General features: G+C 41.6%; 1 protein-coding gene across 1 annotated transcript in view; it reads right to left on the reverse strand.

Moving 5' to 3' along the window:
• Positions 1-25,629, reverse strand: part of LOC111155531 (calcium/calmodulin dependent protein kinase ID) — a 432,128-nt gene that overhangs the window by 154,149 nt on the left and 252,350 nt on the right. The window contains exon 3 of the mRNA XM_022515707.1: positions 16,782-16,856. Coding sequence (XP_022371415.1) covers positions 16,782-16,856 — 75 coding nt within the window. The remainder of the gene's footprint in view (positions 1-16,781; positions 16,857-25,629) is intronic.

The following is a 25,629-nucleotide window of genomic DNA, read 5'->3' on the forward strand; positions in this document are numbered from 1 at the left end:
TTCTAGAATTTCAAACTAACTCTTAGACACTATCAAGCTCTCCTCACCTCATTTGTGCAACTTTCTTTCACAGCAATGTCTTTCAAGGGTTGTTTTCAATAATTGCAATTTACTAAAAACTTCAAAAGTTGCTGTTTTTCACACTTCGCTCATGGAATACTTTGAGTCAAAATTTCCAACTCTCTTTGAATCAATGCCGCCAACATATGGGGGATTTATATACAAAGAAGTGTGATACTATTTAGTATACTTACATTGATTTACAAAATACATCCCTCAAAGGCTCATACAGTTCGAATATGCAATTGATGGAGCAGGTAGTTTAGGAAGAATAATTAATTCCTGTATCTGGAATACATGAAATGTAAGAGAATGGAGGAAGTCTCTAACAAAAGGCATGGGATAGGAGAGACAAGTGGCGCTGAGGCCTGAGATAAGTGGTTATTACAGAGGGACTACAATGAGACACTCTTTCTGGGAGGAGCACCATCTAATTTTCAGAGGCTACAAGCCTGCGGACCCCGCAGCCCTGCATAGGAGCAGAGGACACAGGCAGCCACACTGACGTCCTATTTTGCATCGGCAGGGTGGATGCAGCGGGCGCAGGGGGAAGGATGCTGGTGGGGGAGTGCCAGTGGCCATCGGAGCAGTGAGCCTGGGTCAGGAAGCCCTCCCTAGAGTTGGGGGCTCCCAGCAATGTCCAAGAACCGGTAAGAAAGACACTAGGAGTTGTTGTCATCCAGGCTGAAGGCAGGCATTGAAGTGGTGGGAACTAAGACAACAGAGTGGCAGCAGCTCTGGGAATGCCATTCTAGAGCACAGCCATGGGCAAGAGAGGAGCAAGAGAGGCTGGCTGGAGCAGAGTATGAGAGCCTGGGCTACAAAGGAAGCCAGGATTTTTTACTTCCAGATGTATAGTTAATCATCCAGACGTGGCATCAGGGGATCCAGCAGGATTCTAAATGCTTGCTTCGAAACAGGAACCAGAGAGCCTCTCTACAACCCAGCCATTCTGGGGCCAGCCCCCCTCCCACCATGTGAGAGAGCAAATTGCATCCATTCATCAGGGCTGCCAAGCCAGCTTCAGCAGCAACATGTCTTATTTATAAAGCCATGGATTCAAAGAGATAAGATGTGGTTTTAGAAACATCATCTTGGGAAATGGAGAGACTTAGCCAGCAAACACAGAAAACCCAACAGATTTCTAACATCTGTGCTCGTGCCATGGGGATTTCCACTGAGAAAATGCAGAGCAGCAAAAGAAACATGAAACCATGGGATTTCAGACCAGAGGCCATAAGCTCGTCTTCAATAAATGAACGAACAACAGTAAGAACCCCTCCATGTTACAGGTAGGCCCAGGGAGACCAGACACTGAGCTATCATAGAGCCCATCACAGGCAGAAAGGAGCCTGGAACTCACAGATTGTGACCCTTGTCCAGTGCTCTTCCCATTGTACTGTACAGCATTCCCAAATAAACTTCTTAACTAATCCCCTCAAGATCTCCTTCAAATTTCCTTCTAGATGCCTGACATCATGTCCTACATGGGAATATGAAGAGGTTTACACCTAATAATCCCACCTTTCCTGGTGACACAGTCTGAAGAACATTTGCATTTCCATGATTCTAATGAAGAGGCAGGGATTTCCTCAAAAGGACAGAAGTTGAGTTTGGATTAGATGATTTCCATGCTCCTGGACTAAAAAAACAAATATTATTAACCTACCTACCTAAAGTCATCTACATATGTAATGCAATCTCCATCAAAATACCAACAGCATTTTTCATAGAACTAGAATGAAGAATCCTAAAAGTTGTATGGAACCACAAAAGACCCTGAAGAGTGAGAGCAATCTTGAAAAAGCAAAGCAAAGCTGGAGACTCCATAATTCTGGACTTCAAAACTGTAGTAATCAAAACAGTACAGTACTAGCACAAAAATAGACACACAGATCAATAACTCAGAATAGAAAACCCAGAAATGAGCTCAAAATTATATGGTCAATTAATCTTTGACAAAGCCAGAAAGAATATATAATGGGAAAAAGATAGTCTCTTCAACAAATGGTGTTGGGAAAACTGGACCACTTTCTGACCCCATACACAAAAATAAATTCAGAATGGATTAAAGGCCTCAGTGTGAGACCAGAAACCACAAAATTCCTAAAAGAGAACACAGGCAGTACCCTCTTTGAAATCAGCCATAGCAACTTCTTTCTAGATATGTCTCCTGAGACAAGGGAAACAAAGCAAAAAATAAACTTGGGACTCATCAAAATAAAAATTAAAAAAGCTTCTTCACAGTGAAGGAAACAATCAACAAAACTAAAAGGCAACCTGTGGAGTGGGAGAAGATATTTGCAAATGACATGGCAGATAGAGGGTTAGTATTCAAAATATATAAAGAACTTCTACAACTCAAAACTCCAAAACCAAATAATCCAATTAAAAAATGGAACAGATAATTCTCCAAAGCAGACATCTAGATGGACAATAGAAATATGAAAAGATGCTCATCACCACTCATCATCAGGGAAATGCAAATCATAACCACAATGAGATATCTCTTCATATCTGTCAGAATGGCTAAAATCACCAACCCAAGAAACAGCAGGTGTTGGTGAAGATGTGGAGAAAAAGAAACCCTGGTATATTTTTGGTGGGAAAGCAAACTGGTATAACCATTGTGGCAAACAGTATGGAGGTTCCTCAAAATGTTAAAAACAGAACTACCTTATGATCTAGGAATCACACAACTAAGTATTTACCCAATGGATACAAAAACACTAATTCAAAGGGATACATGGTCCCCCGATGTTTACAGCTGCATTATTTACAATAGCAAGATGCGGAAGCATCCCAAGTATCCATGGATTGATGAATGGATAAAGAAGAAGTGGGATGCATACACAATGGCATATTACTGAGCTATAAAAAGAGTGAAATCTTGCCTTTGCAAGGACATGGATGGAGCTAGAGAGTACTGTGCTAAGTGAAATAAGTCAGTCAGAGAAAGACAAGTATTATCTCACTCACGTGTAGAATTTAAAAAACAACCACCATTTCTCCTCCTGAACTTGGGTTCCACTCGAGCAGCCCTCTTCCTCTCTGAGAGCCCTTCTGTTGTACCAACTCCCCGGTCCCTTGGGGACCCCCATCTTCCTTCAGCACAGGGGCATGAGGGCTCACATCCATCCTGCACCTGCCACTCCATGGCCCAGACATGTTTTCCTGACAGTCACATGCAGGGCTGGCCACACAATCTGCTGGTTCCAGCGCAAAATAAAAGTATGCATTCCTTACACAAAGAAAACAGGAAAAAAAAATGTTTCCATTTTGTACTACGTCTCGTTCAACCTGTCATGGTGTTTTCTAATCTGTTGTTTAAGGTCATGCTCCCTTGGTCATGCAGATACTCGCCTGCAGGCTACATGCAGACCCCAATGTCCCTGGGGGTCCAGCCCACACTGCTGAGCTGTGTTCATGCATCTGACCCAACCCCCTGCCCACAGGCCCAGGTCCCCACCAGCTGGGACCAAGGGAGTGGGCAGCCCAGAAACTCTCTTGGGAGGTGGCAGAAGGTGGAACCCAAAGGCCCTTGGACTTCACTGACAAAACACAGATTCAAAGATTATATTATTAAGAATTTTAAAATGGCAAGTACAAAGCATTAAACCCCAAGTGTGGGGCCCTCCTGAGTGTAGGGCTCTGACTACACAGGTCACATATTGATGAGGTCAGGCCTGGTCATGTGGCTTTTCCCCCACCTTCCTCTTCCACCGGGTCTCTGCTCAAATGTCCAAATGTTACCAGATAGGTCTACCCTGACCACTTCATATAAAATAGCAAACCACCTACCTACCCTTTGGCATTCTGTCTCTCCCTTACTTTTGTTATTTTGCTCAAGAGACTTTGTCACTACCCAATAGATACTTATTTTATCAATTGTTTGTCCATTGTCTATACCTTCCACTGCCATGTAATTCTTCTATAAGGGAAGGCAGTCCATAGTACTCATGTCTGTATCCCCACTGGTTAATCAAGCCAGATACATGGCAAGGGCTCTATAAGTGCATGCTGAGTAAATGAATGAATGGTTAGCATGATGTGTAATGATCAGTGCAGACCACAAATGTTGTAGAATTTCAGGAAAGAGTGAAAGGGCCTCTGGTGCAGCTCACATTTTATAGGGGAATGATTAAAATCCAAAAGTGCATTCTTTGAGGTTTACACAGAATGCTCTGGGTCCCAGGGAGTGCCCCCATGGAGGAGACACCCTAAGGGGAAAGGGTGGCTAGGACTTAGCTGATGGCTGTGCTGGTCTGGGGGCGGGGGGTGGGGGGCAGAAACTGTACTCCAGATTGATGGGCCGGTACAAAGACAGGCATTGTAAGGAGCTTGCGTGGGACAGTGAGGGGTTTACTCTGACACTCTAAAAGAAAAGTAAGTGACTACATGCCGGACAAGGGTGAAAAGAACATTGTTGAGATTGGGAAAACACGAGCACCAACCTGAGGTTGGAGTTCACACATCCTATGTACAGGGCATGAGAAAATTGTTTTAGCCTGAGTAGAGAGCCGGTTTCTTTTAGTAAGTCATCAGAGAGAACTGTGGTCCAGGAGCATCTCAAACCAAAAGGTGTCATCTGATATATTCAGAAATGTACTAGTGCGTAGGCATTTTTTTTTTTTTACAAGCCCTATTTTTATCTACTTGGGAAATTAGAAGCAATGAAGTTCATGGTGATACCTTCTGGATTTTTAATTTAACAAGGCTCAGCTTGCTGGCTTTAGATTACATGTTTCTTTAAATCAAATAAATATTTGTACAATATAAATTAATAAATGGATAATTTCTGAAATTAATGCTTTATTTTCTACATGATTCTATTCTTTTTTTAAAAGATTGTATTTATTTATTTGAGAGAGAGAGCACAAAGATGGGGAGTAAAAGAGGGAGAGAAAGAAGCAGGCTCCCTGCTGAGCAGGGAGCCAGACCTGGGACTCAGTCCCAGGACCCTGAGATCATGACCTGAGCCAAAGGCAGCCACTTAACCAACTGAGCCTCCCAGGAGCCTCACATGACTCTACTTTTTATGAACTTCTATGGATTCTCAAATTTGAGTGCTAATAACCAGTTGTTACTTATCAAAATTATTACAGTTGTAGGGGAGGTGGGTGTGGGAATGGATGAAACAGGTGAAGGGAATTAAGTGTACGCTTATCACAATGAACACTGAGCACTATAAGGAATTACTGAATCACTATATTGTACACCTGAAACTAATATAACACTGTATGGTAACTCTACTGGAATCAAAATTTAAAAAAAAAAAACTATTAAGAAAAACCCCAAAACAATCAAAAAAATGTTTACAGTTGTTCTATAATGTATGGGATATTTAAATTGCACATATTTTAAAGAACTCATTGGAAATTTAATGAAAGATGTTAAATTTCATCTAAATTGGAGAGAAGGAAAAGATGATGTTTAGAAAGGTACTGGGAAAATCTTTAAGTCAAAAGTGATTGTATTAAAAACATAGTTATAAAAAGTAAAAACTGGGGACACCTGGTGGCTCAGTTGCTAAGTGTCCGACTCTTGGATTTGAAAAGGGAAATCTGTGTTCTAACGTGGCTGAACAATCCATCAGGGGAATCCCAGTCTCAGTCCCAGGGCCATTTCAACTCCCCACCTCCCCCGCCGCCCCAGCTCCTGCCCCACCAGCCACAGCTGCAAGACTGGCACAGATACGGAAGTAAAAGTGTATAAACTACCCCCTTTGTTTGTGCTTGGGGCTCAGATCTTGGGAGATTACTCTCCTCCAAGCCTGCCAGCGTTAAATAAACCTCTGATCCTCCAAAGTCTCCAAGTGCCACTTGGTTCTTTGGCCAGGATCCAGTCCAGGTTCTGTAACAGTTTCAGCCCAGATCATGATCTCAGGGTCATGAGATTGAGCCCCTTATCAACCTGCTCAAGATTCTCTCTCTCCCTCTCTGGTCTGTCACTCTCTTTCTCTCAAAAAAAAAAAAAAAAAAGTAAAAACTATTACAAGAAACAAAGGAAAATATTATACAATGATAAGACAGTCAATTCACCAAGAAGATATAAACACCACACATGGACAGAACAGCAGAGCTTCAAAATACACGAAGCAAATATTGATAGAACTGCAGGGAGAAAAAGGCAGCTCTATGAAAACAGTAGGAGACTTCCATACTCTAATCTCCATAGCAGACAGAACTACCAGACAGAATATCAGTTAGGAAAATGGAGGACATGAGCAACACCAACGACCAGCTGGACTTTACACACACACACAGAATGCAATCCAACAAGTGCAAAAGACACATTTTTTCCCAAGTTCACGTGGAACATTTGCCACCATATGCTATGCAAAAAAACAAACAAACAAAAAACAAAACAAGACAAAAAAACAAGGCTTAATAATTTTTAAAAGGCTGAAATTCATTATAGAGTATCTTTACCAAGCATAGTGGAAGAAAACTAGAAAATCAATCACAGAAAGAAAACTGGAAAATTCATCAATAAAACATAGAAATCAAACATCACTTTCTTAAATAGCCATGAGGTCAAAGAAGAAATCACAGGGAAATGAGAAAATATCTGGAGACAAACAAAAATGAAAACACAGCATACCAAAACCTATGGGATGCAGCAAAAGCAGTACTAAGAGGAAAGTTTATAGTAAATGTTTACATTAAAAGAGAAGAAAGTTCTCAGAAAACATGATTATATATTAGAAATTTCATAGACTTGAACCTGGTAAAAGTGGTTCATGTTTATAATGGACCTTGGTTTTCTTTTTTCTTTACCTTCTTAGCTCTCTAAAGCCCTTTGTATCTCAATGGATTTTCCAGTGGCAGGAGGGGAAAAAATAACAATATGTATTAAATTATTGGCCTGGAGGATGACAAAGCAGCAGCAGCAGAGCCCAAAGTACTGACTCCCTCCCCCAAGACTGGACCCAACAGACTAAACCCTCATAGACTGGACACACACACACCCCCGAGAGATTGGACCCCTTACATTTTGGACTCCCATAAACTGAACTCCTCACAGACTGGACCCCCTCAGACACCAGACCCCTCACAGAATAGACCCCCTCACAGACTGGACCCCCTCTCAGACTGGACCCCCTCACAGACAGGACCCCTTAGAGTCTGGACCCTTCACAGATCAGACCCCTTCATATACTGGGCCCCCTCACAGGATAAACCCCTCATGTCCTACCCAAGCTCCTTAGTACTTCTCCCTGTATCAGCTCTTCAGCCTGGAACATACCCCACACCCCACCTACGACCAGCGTAACCATCTGGCTTGTCCTAATCATCCTCTACCCAAGGTTATCTCCTCCACACAGCCTTCTCTGTGACCCAGAGTCCCTGCACAATCCCCAAGGGTGCAGCGGTTGTGTGTCATGATGGCTCCTCCACAAAGAAAACCACTTGAGAGACCAGCCATGCCTCCAACCCCTTCCCACCCACCCAATACTAAACAGAAGTCACTAGTCCCTAGGTTCTCAATTAGTGTTTGATGTGAACAAAGAGAAGATTTTGGAAATTTATATGTAAATAAATTAAGGTGGCATAGGCAGAATCACTTTTGTCTTCATTATTATGCTTGGCTACTTAAAAGACTTTCTATTGGGAGTAATAATTTGTGTTCTAAGTACAAGTGTTTCTGGGAACACACTGTATGAATTATGAATACAATATCCACATGAAGCTAACACTGGCAACCCCCACAAACAGGGAATGGTACAAACAGCCTCACACAGACTCCAATGGAGTAGATTAACCATATTTTTCTCTTGGGAGCTACATACATTTCCATGTCTTGGACTACGCAGGAATCTAAAATTTTTTATAGAAAGTGTATTTAATTATTAGTGTTTCAAACTCAGCAGGTAAATTCTAGATACTTTAATACTATCATGAAATAAAATATTAGAAATACTTGTATCTTATGTGGAATATATGTAATGAAACATATAATATTGGTAAAACATGCTCATCTATTCCTTCATTAATCAACAAAATTATTTAAGAAAGAAACATGATCCTTGCTGTGTATGTTGAGATTAGTGATTTCCTGTGATATTATTTAGTAAACTTCTTCCCCTCGCAAACCATAACAAAATACAGGGTACTTTCTAGTTAGCTCTGTTTTTAAAATACTTCTTGAATCATAAATAATAATTTTTTCCTAGTAAACCAAAACTATTCACATTAGTATTAATTACAAGATATTTTTCCTAGAAAATATCAGCAGTGGATGGTATTACGTTGGCTAAGTGCATTTTCTAGGTCACTTGCTGGCTTGGGTAAAAGATCCAATCTCTCTGCTCAAGTCCTTCTTGTAAATTTGGTGGCTCCTGGGAGGTCTGGGGGACACAGTTGGTTAAGTGGCTCCTGGGAGGTCTGGGGGACACAGTTGGTTAAGTGTCTGCCTTCAGTTCAGCTCATGAACCCAGGGTCCTGGGATGGAGCCCTGCATTGGGCTCCCTGCTCAGCAAGGAGTCTGCTTTTCCCTTTTCTTCTGCTCCCTCCTCACATGTGCTCTCTCTCTCTCTCGCTCGCTCACTCTCTCGCTCTCTCAAATAAATAAATAAAATATTTTTTTAAGTGGCTCCTAAGTTTTTTGTAAGGGTTAAATGAGTGAATACATGTTAATCATTATCCCTTTTACATGTAATTATATTAATGGAACAAATATGTATTAAATGCCTACCATACCGTGCGAGCACTGTTCTAACAGAGAACAAAAAGATGAGAGAAGTTTTAGAGGGTGACAAGTGTTATAGAGAAAGATCAAGTTGGGGAGGGGGACAGGGAGTGAATGTGAGCATGGCGGGATGTGGTGGGGGTAGTAGCTATCTCATACAGGGGATCTGGGGAAAATCTCAATGAGAAGGTGCTTCCTGGCAAAATTTTGATGATTTCCTTCATTCCAGGCAAGGATGAAGTTCTCAAAGGGAAAGCGTTCCACACAGAGAGAACACAAGGACAAAGGCCCACAGTGGTGCAGGCTTCACATCTTTGAGGACCAGCAAGGAGGCTAACGTGGCTGTAGGTGAATGATGTCACAAGAGGGAAGGGGAAGATGAGGTCCGAGGGGTGACCTGGGGTGCAGGACACACAGTGCCCTGAAGGTTGTTCTAAGGACATAGTCTTTTACCCTGAGATGGGGAGCAAATGGGAGTTTCCAAAGTCTGGCTGATCTGCTAAGAAAGAACAGTGCGGTGGTGAAGGTTGTGGGGAGAAAGCTAAGTTTTACAGATGATGGTGGCTTGAATCAGGGTGGTAGCTGTGGAGGTGACAGGACAGTGGTTAGATTGTCAACAGTCCTAAGTGGGGACCATGGGATTTGCCCATGGTTAAGGATTGTGGGACAGAAGTGCAAAAGATGAGTCAAGGATGACTATGGCTTTTGGCCTGAGCAACTTATAAGAGAGTTGCCATTTGCTAAGATGAGCTAAACAGCAGGAGAAGCAGATTTTGTGTAAAATTCAGGAGTTTATTTTGGATCTGGTAAGTGAGTGATGCTTATTACACAGCCAAGTGGGACTCTTGAGCAGAAAGTTAGATATACATGCATGGTTTCAGGGGAAGAGTCCAGGCTGATGATAGAAATTCAGGAGTGACCCATATATAGAAATTTAAGTCTTACTGAAAATATGACATAACTCAATAGGGAATACAATATTTTTTAGGAAAAAATTAGTCATTCTGATCTATCCTTTGAATTATACCAGCCTGAAGTATATTTTACATCCTACGCTGGTATAGACATCAAAGGGGAGGGGTTGAGGGGTGTCCTTTATCATCTCCAAATATATGGGCTGATATTCCATAACCAAAGTCAGATAAGGAATAAAGTCTAAACAAATGGACTTCTTATCTGTAATTTATCTCAATGTCATCCTGACCTCATACTATCTAAAGAAGAATGGTCCAAAAATTAGCGTTCTAGAAAAGATCATTCTCCAAAAACCCAAATAAAATCGTAAATATAGACCACCATAAACAATCAAGTGTCTTCTGCCATAGCAGCAAAGGAACAAATATGCTACAGTACTCAGAATTGAAATAGCAATTAGCTAAGTAATAAAATTAGGGTGTTGAGCATCTCCTGTTCCATCTAGCATCAGTGCCCAAGATGATGTTTCCTAGGAAACCAAAAACCTCCCCAGCACAAATGTTGTGAAATAAGTCCCCCCCAAATGTTGCATTCTAGACACTCCCCAAGGACTTAGAAACAAAATCAATCAGATCAAGTCAGTTAAAAAAAGACAGAATACATTAAACAAAGAAATAGAAGACTTACACACTGAAACTACAGAATGTTTAAAAAAAATGAGAGATCTAAGTAAATGAGGGTTTGACCATGTTTATGGGTTGAAATGTTTGATTTTTTTTAAGTTGTCAGTTGGTTGCAAACTAATACACAGATCCAATGCAATCCTAAACAAATTCCCAGAAGCCTTTCTGCCAGATAGATAGATAGATAAACTGATTCTGACATTCATATGAAAATGCAAACAATCTAGAATACCCAAAGCAATTTTTTTAAAAAGATTTATTGATTTCAGAGAAAGACACAGAGAAAGAGAAGCAGACTCCCCACTGAGCACAGAGCCTGGGGCTCTATCCCATGACCCTGAAATCATGACCTGAGCTGAAATCAAGTCAGATGCTTAACTGCCTGAGCCACCCAGGCACCCCTGGAATACCCAAAGCAATTTTAAGAAAATAATAACAAAGTTAGAGGACTATGATACCTGATTCAAGACCTATTAGAAAGCTACAGTAAATGAGATGGTATGGTATTGACAAAAGACAGATATAGAGAGTAACGGAACAGAATTAGTTCAGAAATTAAATCAGCCTTATATGGTCAACTGATTTTTTTTTTTAAAGATTTTATTTATTTATTTGACAGACAGAGATCACAAGTAGGCAGAGAGGCAGGCAGAGGGAGAGAGGGGGAAAAGCAGGCTTCTCGCTGAGCAGAGAGCCCGATACGGGGCTCGATCCCAGGACCCTGGGATCAGACCTGAGCCGAAGGCAGAGGCCTTAACCCACTGAGCCACCCAGGCGCCCCTATGGTCAACTGATTTTTGACACAAGTATCAAGGCAAGGAATTGAGAAAAGAAAAGTCTTTTTAAGGAATGGTGTTGAATATTGGATATCCCAATGGAAAAATAAAAGAATGTCATCCTTATCTCATACCATAGATTAAAATTAACTTGAAGTTTATCTCACAAAAGACCTAAGTGGAAAAACTAAAACTACACAACTTCTAGAAGAAAAGAACATTTGCAAACTTAGGGTAGGCAAAGACTTCTCATACAGGACTTTAAAAGCATGAACCAGGGACGCCTGGGTGGCTCAGTTGGTTAAGCAGCTGCCTTCGGCTCAGGTCATGATCCCAGCGTCCTGGGATCGAGTCCCACATCGGGCTCCTTGCTTGTCGGGGAGCCTGCTTCTCCCTCTGCCTCTGCCTGCCATTCTGTCTGCCTATGCTCGCTCTCTCTCCCTCTCTCTCTCTGACAGATAAATTAAAAAAAAAAAAAAAATCTAAAAAAAAAAAAGCATGAACCATAAGAGAAAATAAACAAATTGATGAGTTGAACTTTATCACCACTAAAACTTTTCCTATTCAAAAGGCACCATGAAGAATTAGGTGTTGGTTTCTTGGGTATGACACCAAAAGCATAAGTGACAAAAGAAAAAATGAGCTGATCTACATCAAGATTAAAAACTTTGAGAACACCACTGAGAAAGTAAAAGGACAACCCACAGGAAAAGAGAAAATATTCTAATGTATCTCTAAGAAGGGACTTATACTAGAATATATATAGAAGTCTTACAGCTCAAAAAAAAAAAAAAAGGCAAACAACCCAATTTACAAATGCATAAGATATTTGAATAGATATTTCTTTGAACAGATACACAAGTGTCCAATAAGCATGTGAAAAGATGATGTACATTAGTCAACAGGGAAAGGGAAGTCAAAACTGAAATGAGACATCACTTCATACACGCAAGGATGGCTATCAACAGAAAGACAAATAATAAACGAGTCCTGGAGAGGGTGTGGAGATGTTGGGATTCCGATATACAGCTCATGAGATCATAAAATGGGGCAGTCTCTTTGGAACACAGATCAGAAATTCCTCAAAATGTTCAACATCGAGTTACCCCTTGACCCAGCTGTTCCACTCCTTGGTATACACCCAAAGGAAATGAAAACATATGGTCACACAAAAATTTGCACATGGAAATGTCTAGCATTCTTATCATTAATAGCTGAAAAGTAAAAACTACCTAAATGTCCATCAACCAATGAATGGATAAGTAAAAATGTGATATATCCATATAATGGGGTATTATTTGGCCATAAGAAGGAATGCAGTATCAACACATGCTACAACATGGGTAAATCCTGAAAACATTGAGCCACATGAAAGAAGACAGTGACCAAAGACCACACATCATATGATCTAGAACAGACAAACTCACGGGAACAGAAAGTAAGAGGGCGGGGAGGGAAGAACTGCGAGTCACTGCTGATGGGTATGGATCTCTTTCGGTTGTCCTCTTTTAGAACATAAAGTGTTCTAAAATTAGATTGTGTGATCACTGTTCAACCCTGTGACTAAAACAAAAACCACTGAATTGTACACTTTAACTGCATGAATTGTATGGCATGTGGATTACATTTCAAGAAAGCTAGTTTTTTTAAAAAAGCTCTATGAAGAAAACAAAAAAAGCAATGGGAGAAAAATTCATGTTACATGCATCTGACAAAACATAGAATAGATAAAGAACACTAACGACCCAATAATATGATGATAAACAATCCAATAAAAAGTGAGCAAAAGATCTGAAGAGACACTTTACCAAAGAAGATATGCCAAAGGCCCATCAGGATATAAAAAGGTGATGACCATCAATTATCAGCATGGAAATGCAAATTAAAACTACTGTGAGATACGAGTATACACCCATTAAAATGGTTAAAATTGAAAACACAAGTCTGAAGTGTTGATAGGAATGTACAGTAGGAAGAACTTACATACACTATAGACAAAAACATAAAATGGTAAAACCACTTCGGAAAACTAACAGTTTCTTAGAAAGTTCAACCTAATTCCTACTCCATGGCCCACTCATTCTGCTCCAAGCTCTTCACCCACAGCAAGGCCCTCCATGAATGTTCATAGCAGCTTTGTTCATAATGGCCCCCAAACTGGAAATAATCCAAATGTCCAGCAACAGCAAATGGATAAAATGTGGACTAGTTGTAACAATGGAATACTACTCAGCAGTGAAAAAGAATGAACTACTGATTGTACCACCACACAAATTAACGTCAGGAAATACAATGAGTGAAATAAGCCAGAGACATGAAGTGTACCGCTGTATAATTCCATTTACATCATATTTTAGAAAATGCAAAAGCATCTCTAATGACTCTGAGTAGTTGCCTCCAGGGTCGGGGTAAGGAAGGGAGCGAGCACATCAAAGGACAAAAGGGATCTTTGGGGTGATGGAAATTTTCCGGTTTTGATCATGGCGGTGGTTTGGCCAGTATGATTCGCTCTCACATTCATCACTGAATTGTTCACTTCAAATGGGGGCATTTAATTGGATGTAAATTATACCTCGACAAAGCTGATTTTTAAAAAAAGGAATAAGAACTAATGGAGAAAGAATTTATACACAAGTTAACAGCTGGAAATTAGCAAATCCAATGTTTGTGTAAATAGCGCCCCTAAACTTCTCAAGGGTACATGTAAATCGTGTTTTCCTTAGACATTTTAAATGTTCCTTGCCTCTAGATCTGGATTCTGTAACTAACTTGCCTCACAAACCTCATATGGTAACCCAAGAGTTAATTCTAGCCCAACTCCTCTGGGTTATTACAAATTCTGAACGAATGTGAGGACATTTCAGGATAACTACGAAAAAGAGATAAATCTCTGATAGAAAAACTCAGGAAAGGGATGGGGACAGCTGTGCCCCAAGAAGACTTCCAGACTTTGTCCCCAGGTTCGTTCCATCCTGGACACTTTTATGTTCTCATGCTGACCTCACTTTATATAAACTGCTTCTGGTAAGGACACAATCAAGTTGCTTAGAAAGTTAGAATTTAAATCTACTTGAACTTCATCTCACAAAACGAAAGACCATCTGCAGAGACACTAATGAAACGAGACAGATGTCCATAAAGAAACAGTCTGTATTGAGAACCTGCTATTTATGGCACTCTTCATTTTGAATGCATTTTTATTTTTTATACATTTTTCCCATTCAGAACTCACTATAACCTTCTAATGTAAATATTATGATGATGATGATGTCAATATTATTCTTTCTTTCCATTAAGGAAACTGATACTCAGAGAGGCCCAGTTACGTGCCCAAATTCACCAAGCTCGTAAGAGGCAAGAGCTGAGATTTACGTAATGGGGATGATTTCAACTGACTTATTTAGCGACATATCCATAAACAGAGAACTTAAAGCAAATGAATACATATAGCCTGAATTCCAATACGAATGCTTTTTTTTTTTTTTACATCACCAATAAAAACACATATTTAAATATTCTACTGACATTCCATGGGGCTTTTTCTTGTCATTAAAATGTCATATTATTCCTACAGGGAAGTCAGCATTTGCTGAGAAAGTGGTTCAGCTGCTTCTTTGAGAGGAGATTCTATTGTTAAAAGGAAAACCACAGCCCCCAAATAGCACCACCTAGATTAAGGCCCCAAGTTAATAAACCAAGACTTAATAAAAACCTAATGGCAGTTTCAATCCCCCAGGAATGTAATTTTTAATCAGTCAATATAGAATTTCCTGGTCAATACAAGGAAATTTATCGATAAACCCCTTCTCTTCCCTTTAGGAGGGCAACCCTGACTAAACAATGCATTTCTGGCTAATAAATTGCCTTTTTTTTTTTTTTTTTTTTTTTTTGCTTTTTCAATTCTCTCTCTTTGCCTTTAAAAACCTTTCTTTTGTTAGCTCTGCAGAGCTCTCTGCTTGCTAGATGGGAGGCCCGCCCAACTCGTGAATCATTTAATAAAGCCAACTAGATCTTCATATTTACTTGGTTGAATTTTGTTTTTTTAACACTATATAAAACAAAGTCATGTGAGCTTCTAGGGAGCATCCCAAATTTAGGGAGAGCTACTGCTCTCAGGAGGAACCAGAGTGTGACAAATTATTAAATAGTATAGCAAGAAACCAGGAAAGATGACATTTAGGTAGTCAATGAGAACCAGCAGTCAAATCTGCTTAAACCATCAGTCTTATGGGTGACACTGACACCCAAAGCTATAAAACTGGTCACTGATGTAGGAAACAAAGGCAAAAGAAAAAAAATTATACTTCCTTACTACTTCTAGCCCACTGATGCGTCCTTAGAACAGGGAGTGAACTTCCTCTAGGAACTCAGCTGCCTGGATCTTAATACTTTGCTTAGGCCAAGAGGTAATCTTAGCCCGACCCCCCAGGATCCTGGAAGTCTACTTTAACATAAATTCCTTTGGAAACTTCCTTGTGTCTACCACCTCTCCACCAAGATACATGTTGGCAATCACTCTCCAAGCATACGACTCCGATATGCATCTGAAGAGTCTCATGACTGAGTATCTACTAAACAGTCATAAACGACCTTTTTCTAACAATAGCCAGCCCCATCAGGGTCCTGGAATCCTTGTTTCCAAAATAACCTGTAATGGGTCACCCATCACAACCCCAGGGCAGCTCTTTCTGCCCAGGGGTCCTATCCGGTGCTTTAATAAAACCACGTCTCTGCCCTGAAGACATCTTGAGAATTCCTTCTTGGCTGTTGTCTTTGAACCACAACATTTTCCTACATTGGTCACTACCTAGGACGGTCACTTGACAGAGAAAAATCATCCACGTGCTTCTAGTCTGGATACTTTTTTAAAATGTTCATACAAAAATGTTCTATAATGTCCTACAAAAATGCTCATGAAAAACAAAAACAAAAACCTACTAGTGGGGAGGGCAGGCTCATTTCATTTACCAGTTTATGTGTTACATTTACATGTGTCATATGTTTGGGTCAAGGTTCCACCTGAATATTCAGCTTTCTTATTTCCTCCCTCTTCTGGTAACCTCTGGTGTTACTGGAATGCAGAAGTCATCTGCTGGGGGTGACGGTGTCATGGTCTGACCCAACTAGACTTGTCTCACGCCTGGCACGAGTTCTAGTTCAGTGCCATGTGCATTTCTATGCCGACAGAGCAGCTGGAAGGACAGAGCCCACAGCCACCATCTGCTGCCCTCCCCCAGCATCCCTCGAAATGAAGACAAGGTGGGAGTTTCTCCTAGAGACGGGAAGGCTGTGTACCTCGCAGTGGGCCCACGGAAGTGTTTTCAGGAAGCAACATTTAGAGTTCGAGCATGAAAAAGCGAAAGAGACCTCCGAGGGGAGGCGCCCTGCAGTGGCAACAGTGAGCTCTACGGTGAGGACGAGCGATCACTGGGCCACAGCAGCAGCTACAGAAACAGACCCAACGAGGCCCACAGACTCCCGTGGCTGGCCCGCCAACCAGCAGGGCACCCGCATCTCCCGGGTCGCTGTTCCCACTCCCACCACTCACCTAGCCTGCTACCTCAGCTTCCTTCACCGGCCGGCACCCCCTCCTTTGAGTTTTCGATCCCCGCCCCCCAGACCCCCTCCACACTCCTCAGGCAAAGGGGGTACTTACAGCTGCATGACCAAGTACAAGTGATTGGGGCTTTCGTAAATGTCCTCCAGAGCAACAATGTTTTCATGCTTAATCCTGAAAGAGAAAAAAGCACACACAAACAGAACAGTGAGTATAATGAGGCATGAAAACTTCTTTAAAACGTCTTTAGAGCAGAAAGTTCTAAGACAGAATCCAAACTCCTTAAGATGACCTTTGAGACTCTGCACAAGCTTGTCCCCAAATTGCCTTCTAGACCTATGTCCCAACATTGCTCTCCAGTTCTTCCTGAGGCGCCATACTTCCCCACATGGCATCCCCAGGTTAGCTATTGTCCCTGCCTTCATTCAGTTGGATCCCAGCCATGGGCCAACTCTGTAAAAATCCTCTTAGACCTTTTAGGGCCCAACTCTACTGCTGAGCCCCATGGACAATGTCATCGCTCCCTCCTTTGGAGTACCACAGCGGCCCTCCCAGTGAACAGGCCAGGTCACCGTCTGCTCACCAAGCCCAGCCCCCTTGCAGACTGGGCGTTCCAGGGAATAGCTTCACTGTCACTTCCATGACTCCAGTCCAGGCAAAGGAAAGCCAGACTGACCCCCCTCATCAGGGTTCAAAGGTCAACCCAAGACCCCAAGCCAACTAGACTGATTCCAATTAAAATGTGGTTCCCAGACACAGAACCAGCACCTCCTGGGAGCTTGTTAGAAATGCAGATTCTCAGGCCCCACCCTGGTCAAACAGATCCAGAATCCCTGGGAGCAGAGCCCAGGAGCTGGTTCGGTAGATCCTGAGATGATCTGTATGCACAAAGCAGCAATCCGGTAGTCAACCCGTGCTTTTTAAGCTTCAGTGTGCATGCACGTTGACATGGATTCTGGGCTGCCCTCCACATTTGGATCCAGTGGGGGCTGGGGCAGGCCTGAGTGTCTGTATTTCTAACAAGTTCCCAGGGGATGCTGATACTTCTGGTCTGAGTCAAGTGGCAAAGTCCTGACTCCAGAACTAAGAGAGAGGGAAACAGCCTAACACCAGGCCCTGGGAATTAGCCATTAAGAGTAGCTTTTGTACAGAATATAAGGCACACTATTTATTTTAAAGCATTTGCAAGAAGAATCATTTCATTACTCTACGAGCTAATGAACTCTTACCACCAACCTCTCAGGGACATGACTGCTGAATCATACAAAAGCAAGCATTTCATATGCAGATTCCCTTGGGCCCCCCGGAAAGCAGGGACTATGGTCTTACTTATTTCATTTCCCCTCATTCCTAGCATCCATCTGCTTAATAAATATTGGCTCAATGAATGAATGATATTTAAAGGCTGTCCCTACTCAAGAGCAAGAATCATTATTTACTTAGGGGAAAATGGAGGCAATTTTCCGAAGTGTGAGCTGTCTTTCCCTCAAACAGAAGTTTATAGGGTGGAACAAACCAGAATATGATCTTCCCTCCTAGCAGATGAGAAAAGCGAATAAAACATGTAACTGAGGGCGGCAGTGTTTTATTCTGATTTCTACAGCTCTGATTAGTCAGAGGTGTTCTGATTAGCGGGAGTTCGGAGGAGCAGAGACGACAGAGGACATGAAATTCACTTTTCATCTGACTCCCGTCCACGGAGCTACAGCCTAATATTTACTTGTTAGCTGTGGTTACTTTGCGACCTGAGCAAAATAATATCCAAACTATACAAATAATTTCCATAATAATATTATACAGATAATATAATAATAGTATATCAGAGGAACCAAGTAAACTATGCTACCAAGGAAACCATGACAAATTAAGTTAGGACTGCTGAGATCCTAGATGTTTCTGGAATGATCATTATTGGATATCCTGAAAGAATTATGACCACAAAAAGTATACAGCATATGGAAATTCCCAGTTTTTTAATTTTTAAAAATTTGCACTTAGTATCATTCCCAGGAGCACAAACATTTTCTTTCAGTGAGGTTAATTTGGGGGTTCACGAAAAGCTTAGACTTATGGGGTGACATGAAAGAGTGGGGTTTACGTAAAGGGTTGCCAGATACAATGCAGGGCACCTAGTTATGTTTAATTCTAGATAAACAAATATTTTTCTCAGTGTAAGTACATCCTGAATATTGCAGAGAATTTCTCTGACATTCAAACGTGTCTGAGCACCCTGCACTTTCATGCACGAAATCTGGCCATGCTGGGTACATGAATCACAGTCAATGGCCTCTAGACTGAGCTTTGAGATTTGTACCTACTGTCCCCCACCCTCCCCTCAGAGGTTGAGCCAAGAAGGTTATTCCAGCCCTGGAGTACAGCCATTAACACAGATTCAACTGTATACAAAGAATCATTTCTGTGCAAAGCACTCATCCAGCTGAAGTAGGAGACTCTAATAAATGAGGAACATAATCCCTTCTTTGGATGCAAGGGATAGAGAAATTAAAGTCTACTTAACCTGCCATTCTTACATGAGTCCTTGCAATGGCCAGAAAGATACTGCTTCTGACTCTCCCCCTCAACTAATAAATCAAGCAGTTGTTCAATTGTCATTTACTGAGTTTCAGCTCTGTTTCTGGAAGAATACTAGAAACATACAAAATAAGATTTTGCCTTCCAAAGATGGAGAGACCCACGCAGAAGTTAGGAAAAAATTAAATGCTAAACTCCTGTCGTATTGCTGTGAAGTTCAGAAAAGAGCAAGACCCCCGATGAGCCGTAAGTACAAGCAAAGGTCTCAGAATACGATGGGCATCGTGCTGGATGAGTGATGCCTGAACAAGCAGACTGCAGAAACCACGGAGAAATCCTCACACGGCCTCTGCAATGTGTCTTAAGAAAAGTGGTCTAACTAACTTGTGGATGTTAGAACGCGATAGAAGAAAACATTCTGGCCCCCAACCGCTGTTCCTAGGTACATTATTCCACCCTCAGACTCTTAAGATATACAAAAACTGGGGCGCCTGGGTGGCTCAGTGGGTTAAGCCACTGCCTTCGGCTCAGGTCATGATCTCAGAGTCCTGGGATCGAGCCCCGCATCGGGCTCTCTGCTCGGCAGGGAGCCTGCTTCCTCCTCTCTCTCTGCCTGCCTCTCTCCCTACTTGTGATCTCTCTGTCAAATAAATAAATAAAATCTTTAAAAAAAAAAAAAAAAAAGATATACAAAAACTGAGTTTCAAGTTTTAGCACGGGGTACCTAGGTTGTCTCCACAAGCGTCAGAGGAACATCCCCCTACACACGTCTGGGCACCCCCCGCGTACCAGGCACTGCACCAGCAGTCGCAAGAGCACTAGGTCAGCCCTCGTGGAGCTCACACAGGTGGCCTTCCAGCTACAGTAAGGACACCACCCAGCCAAAACCAGCCTTTCGCATATGTACCAGGAATCAGCCTCCTTGTAATGAGTGGTGACTCCTGGGAGTGACTGATAACACGCTGACAGCCTCTTCTCGTACTCCCGCAAACACTGGAGGGATACAGCGTCCGCTTAGTGTTCTCTTCTTCTGGTCGACCAGTCCTCCTCCACTGGGGTTTCTATTCCTCTCATCCCACTACTGCCACTCATTGGTCCAGAACTGAGAGCAGTGATCCCGGTGTAAATTATAGCACCAAGAATAGGGTATTAAATAAGAGAGGTGAACTATTCACCATCATGAACTGATGTTATACTTTTGCAAATAAAGCCTAATATTAGGTTCATTTTATTTTAAAAGCAATTGCTCGACTGTTGGTATCTAAAGAATGTAAGTTCCATGGAGGTGGGGATTTTTAACTCTTTTGTCCACTACCATTCCCCTGATGCCAAGAAAAGTGCAAAGGTGATAAATACTTGCAGTACACATTTGTTGAATGAAGGGATGGATGGATGGATGGATGGATGGATGGATGGATGGGTGGATGGATGGATATCAAGTGTTGGGTCAATTAAATTACCAGATCAGTTTTACCTGAACTTCTACTGAAAAAGATCTCCTTTCTTATTCAGTCTTAAGCTTTTGAGCTTCAAGTCTTCACCTTTAGCTTCACTAAATTCAATTTTCTGGGGTTCCATGTGGTGCTTCAGATGATTAAGACTATTTTGAATTTTTATCCTCCCATCTATTATATTTACTGTCTCTCCCAACTTTGGGCCCTTTACATATTTTGTTGGTACACATCCATCCCATATGTCTTTTTTTTTTTTTTTTTTGAGAGAGAGAGAGAGAGAGAGAAAGAGAGCAAGAGAGTGCGCATGTGTGAGTGGGGAAGGGCACAGAGGGAGGGAGAGAAAGAGTCTTAAAGCAGGCTCCACGTCCAGCAGAGCTTGATATAGAACTAGACCTCACAACCTTGAGATCATGACTTGAGCTGAAATCAAGAGTCAGAGACTTAACTGACTAAGGCACCTGAGTGCCCCTCAACCCATATGTCTTGATCCAAATTCCTCAAGTCTGAAATGGGAAGGTTACTCATCAGAGCTGCCCTCTGGTGTTATACCAGAGACCCCCATCAAGATAACCATGACACGAGTCAGCTGGCTTCCACTGCTTTCAAGCCGTGAACCCAGCAGGACCATCATCGAGCCCATATTTTACCATCTTATCCATAAGGAGACAATTAAATTCCTTGCTGAAATGGCACTCCTCAGTTTTACACACTACATAATACTATTTAAAAGGGAAATGGAACGTTTGGGAAGATATGTTCTTAGTAAACCCATGGTGGCTCCTAGCAACCACTACAGTCTTTACTAAAGGATCACAAACCATCTGCTTAATTTACAGTTCCAGAATTGTGTTATGCAATGAAGTCAAACTTCCTGATCTATACATCTCACACCCTACCTGTTTTATGTTTGGAAAATTTGCCAACATCTCTTATATTCTTTTCTCAAGCATTTCAACTGTGACTCTTTTGTGATAAATGCAACTTCCTCAGTCTTTAGGGGTGTGAGACATCGAGTTCTAGGGACGAATTAATATTACCATTTCTGGAGGCCCTATTTAGATCGCTATTTTATATGTACCATTTACTGAATGTTAACGATAGGCACACCACAGACACATTGTTGGTTCAGTTCCAGACCGCCACGACATAGTGAATATCACAACAAAAAAAGTCAAATGAATTTTTTTGGTTTCCCAATACACATAAAAGTTAAGTTGATACTACATTGCAATCCAGTAAGTATACAATAGCATTATGTCTAAAAAAACAATGTACATACATTAGTTTAAAAAATATATACTTTATTGCTGGGGTGCCTGGCTGGCTCAGTCAGTAAAGCGCGCAACTTTTTACCTTAGGGTGGTGAGTTCAAGCCCCATGTTGGGCCTAGAGTTTACTTAAAAAATACCTGATTGCTAAAAAATGCTAACCATAGTCTGAGCTTTCAGCAAGTCATAAAATTTTTGCTGGTCCAGGGTCTCAACTCAATGTTAATGGATGCTGACTGATCAGGGTGGTGTTTGCTGAAGGCTGGGTTCACTGTGGTAATTTCTTAAAATAAAACAACAAAGCAGTTTGCTGTGATTGACTCTTCCTTTCATGGACGATTCCTCCGTAGCATGTGAGGCTGTTTGATAGCATTTTACCCAGGGCAGAACTTCTTTCGAAAGTGGAGTCCGTCTTCTCAAACCTTGTTGTTGTTTTACCAACTAGGTTCATAGAATATTCTCAATCCTTTGTCGTCATTTCAACAATCCTCACAGCATGTTCACTAGGAGTAGATTCCAACTCAAAGAACAAGTATTTTCTTTGCTCACCCATAAGAAGCGATTCCTCATCCATGAAAATTTTATCTTAAAATTGAGGTGATTCAGGCACATCTTCAGGCTTCACTTCAGATTCTGGTTCTCTTGCTATTTCCACCGTATCTGCAGTGACTTCTTCTACCAATGTCTTGAGCCCCTCAAAATTACTCAAGACAATTAAAATCACTTCTTCCAAACTCCTGTTCAAGTTGATACTTTGACCTCTTCCCACAATCAGGAATGTTCTTCATGGCATTTAGAATGGTGAATCCTTTCCACAAGGTTTCCCATTTACTTTGTCCAAATCCATCAGAGGAATCACTATTTATGGCAGCTGTAGCCTTAAAAATTTTTTTCTTAAATAACAAGACTTCAAAGTCAAAATGACTCCTTGATCCCAGGACTGCAGGAAGGATGTTACATTAACAAGCATGAAAACACCATTCATCACATCGCACATCACCGTCAGAGCTCTGGGGTGACCAGGAGCATAGTCAATGGGCAGTCACATTTTGAAAGGAATCCTTTGGGCAGGTCACAAGAGCAGGATTAAAATATTCCATACACCATGTTATAAACAAATGTGCTGTCATCCAGGCTTTGTTGTTCCACCGAAAGAACACAGAGTAGATTCAGGGTACTTCTTAAAGGCTCTAGATTTTTGGAATGGTAAGGGAGAGCTGGCTTCATGCTAAAGTCATGAGTTGCACTGGCCCCTAACAAGAGAGTTAGCTTGTCCTTTGAAGCTTTGAAGCTGGGCACTGATTTGTCCTCTCTAGCTATGACCGTCCTAGATGGTATCTTCTTCCAACAGAAGGCTATTTTATCCCCATTGAAAATCTATTGTGTAGTGTAACCTCCTTCATTAATTATCTCAGTGGGATCTTCTGGAGAACTGCTGTGGCTTCTACACCTGCTCTTGTGGCTTCCCCTTGTGCTTTGATGTTATGGAGACAACCTCCTTCATTAAGCGCCATGACACAACCTCTACTAACTTCAAACTTTTCTTCTGTAGGTTCCTCACCTCTCTCAGCCTTCCCAGAATTGAAGAGAGTCAGGACCCTGCTCTGAATGAGGCTTTGGCTTAAGGGAATGTTGTGGCTGGCTTGGCTGGCTTATTCTTCTATCCAAACCACTAAAACTCCCCCCAAATCAACAATTAGTCTCTTTTGCTTTCTTAGCAGTTACGTGTTCACTGGAGTAGCACCTTTAATTTCATTCGGGAGCTTTTACTTTGCATTTGCAACTTGCCTAATTGTTTGGCCCAAGAGACCTAGCTTTCAGACTATCTTGGCTTCTGGCTTCCCCTTCCTGACTGAGTTTAATCATTTCTAGCTTTTGATTTACAGCGAGACACATGTGATTCTTCCTTTCACTTGAACGCTTAGAGGCCATTCCATGATTATTAATTGACCTAACTTCTATACTACTGTATCTCATGGGATAGGAAGGCCCAAGGAGAAGGAGAGAGGTGGGGGAAGGGCAAGTCAAGAACATAGCTGTCAGAACACACACAACGATGAAGTTTGCCGTCTTGTTTGGTGTGATTTGTGGTGCCAAAACAATTACAATAGTAACAACAAAGAGCATTGATCACAGATCACCGTAACAAATAAAATAATAATGAAAAAGATTGAAATATTGCAGAATTACCAAAATATGACACAGAGACATGAAGTGAGTAAATGCTGTTGGAAAAAATGATACTGGTAGACTTTCTCCATACACAGTTGCCATAAGCCTTCAATTTTGTTAACAAGAAACAAACAAACAGAAAACACAATAATTGAAAAGTGTAATAAAATGAGGTATGCCCTGGGACACCATGGTGACTTAGTCCATTGAGTATGTCACTCTTGATCCCAGAGTTGTGAGTTCAAGCCCTGTGTTGGGCTCCATGAAAAATGAGGTATGCCTGTATGTATCAAGACCATACTAAGTATTTTCCATTATGTTGTTTAATACACCAATCCTATGAAGCAGCTCTCCATGGGATAATAGAAAATATATATTGGTCTTTGCCCCTGGTTACTGGCAGAGCTCCTGAAATCCTTGTAATTTCCTAAGTGATAAGAACGCTAGGAGCATCTCTTGTTCTAATATTTGGTCTTTGACCCCATCCCTGACACAGGGTTTCTAAAACTTATAAATTTCTGGGTGATAAGAGTGTCTATTATTTGTTCTAATGAAACTATCTGAGTGGGTTCCTGCATGGGTCCTTGGTGAGGGCTGGTCACTGGAAAACCCAAGTCATGATTAGAATTTTCATCCTGACCCCCAATTTTCTGGAGAGGGGAGAAGGGCTTAAAAACGGTTAATGATCCATAGTACCTACAGGATGAAACTTCCATGATATCTCCAAAGTACAGGGTTCAGAGAGCTTCCAGGTAGGCAAACACATCCATACCAGGAGGGTGACACCCCACAAACCCACAAAGACAGAAGGTTCTATGCTTGGGACACTCCCAGACCTTACCCTGTGTATCTCTTCATCTGGCTGTTCATCTGTGTCGTTTCCCATATCCCTTAATAAACTGGTAAACTGCTCTCTGAGTTCTGTGAGCCACTCTAGCAAATTAATCGAACTTGAGGAGGAAGTCATTGGAACCTCCACTCTCAAGCTGCTTGGTCAGAAACACAAATGACAACCTGGGCTTGCAACTGGCATCTCAAGTGTGTTGGTGTGCTGGGGGCAGTGCTGAGGGACTGAGCCCTTAGCCTGTGGGATCTCACTCTACCTCTGGAAGATGGGGTTAGAAATGAGTTAAACTGTAGGACACCCAGATGGTGTCCAAGAATTGCTTGATGGGGATGGGGGGAACCCACACATATTTAGTGGCCAGGAGTAGACTTCTGCAGTGTTCTGTGTAAGTAAAAAAAGAAGATGCATAGGGAAGAAACACACAATAGGGAAGAACTGGGGTTTTCCCTACACAGGAGAGAGTTAAATGGAAAAACTTAGTTCAGTCTATTATTCCTCCCACTTATAAAAGAGGAAAACTAAGACTCTAAGACATGAAGTACGTATTCCAAGGTCACACAACTGGGAATTGGAATTGCTAAGAGGCTAACTCCCAAGCCCATGTTAAAGTATTTATACTATAACTTTCTGTTAACTGAGTTATAATGAGAATATGGAGGAGTGCACATAAATTC

The sequence above is a fragment of the Enhydra lutris genome, unplaced genomic scaffold (genome assembly GCF_002288905.1).
Source record: "Enhydra lutris kenyoni isolate GAN:26980312 unplaced genomic scaffold, ASM228890v2 scaffoldscaffold42, whole genome shotgun sequence".
In the NCBI taxonomy this organism is placed as follows: Eukaryota; Metazoa; Chordata; class Mammalia; order Carnivora; family Mustelidae; genus Enhydra; species Enhydra lutris.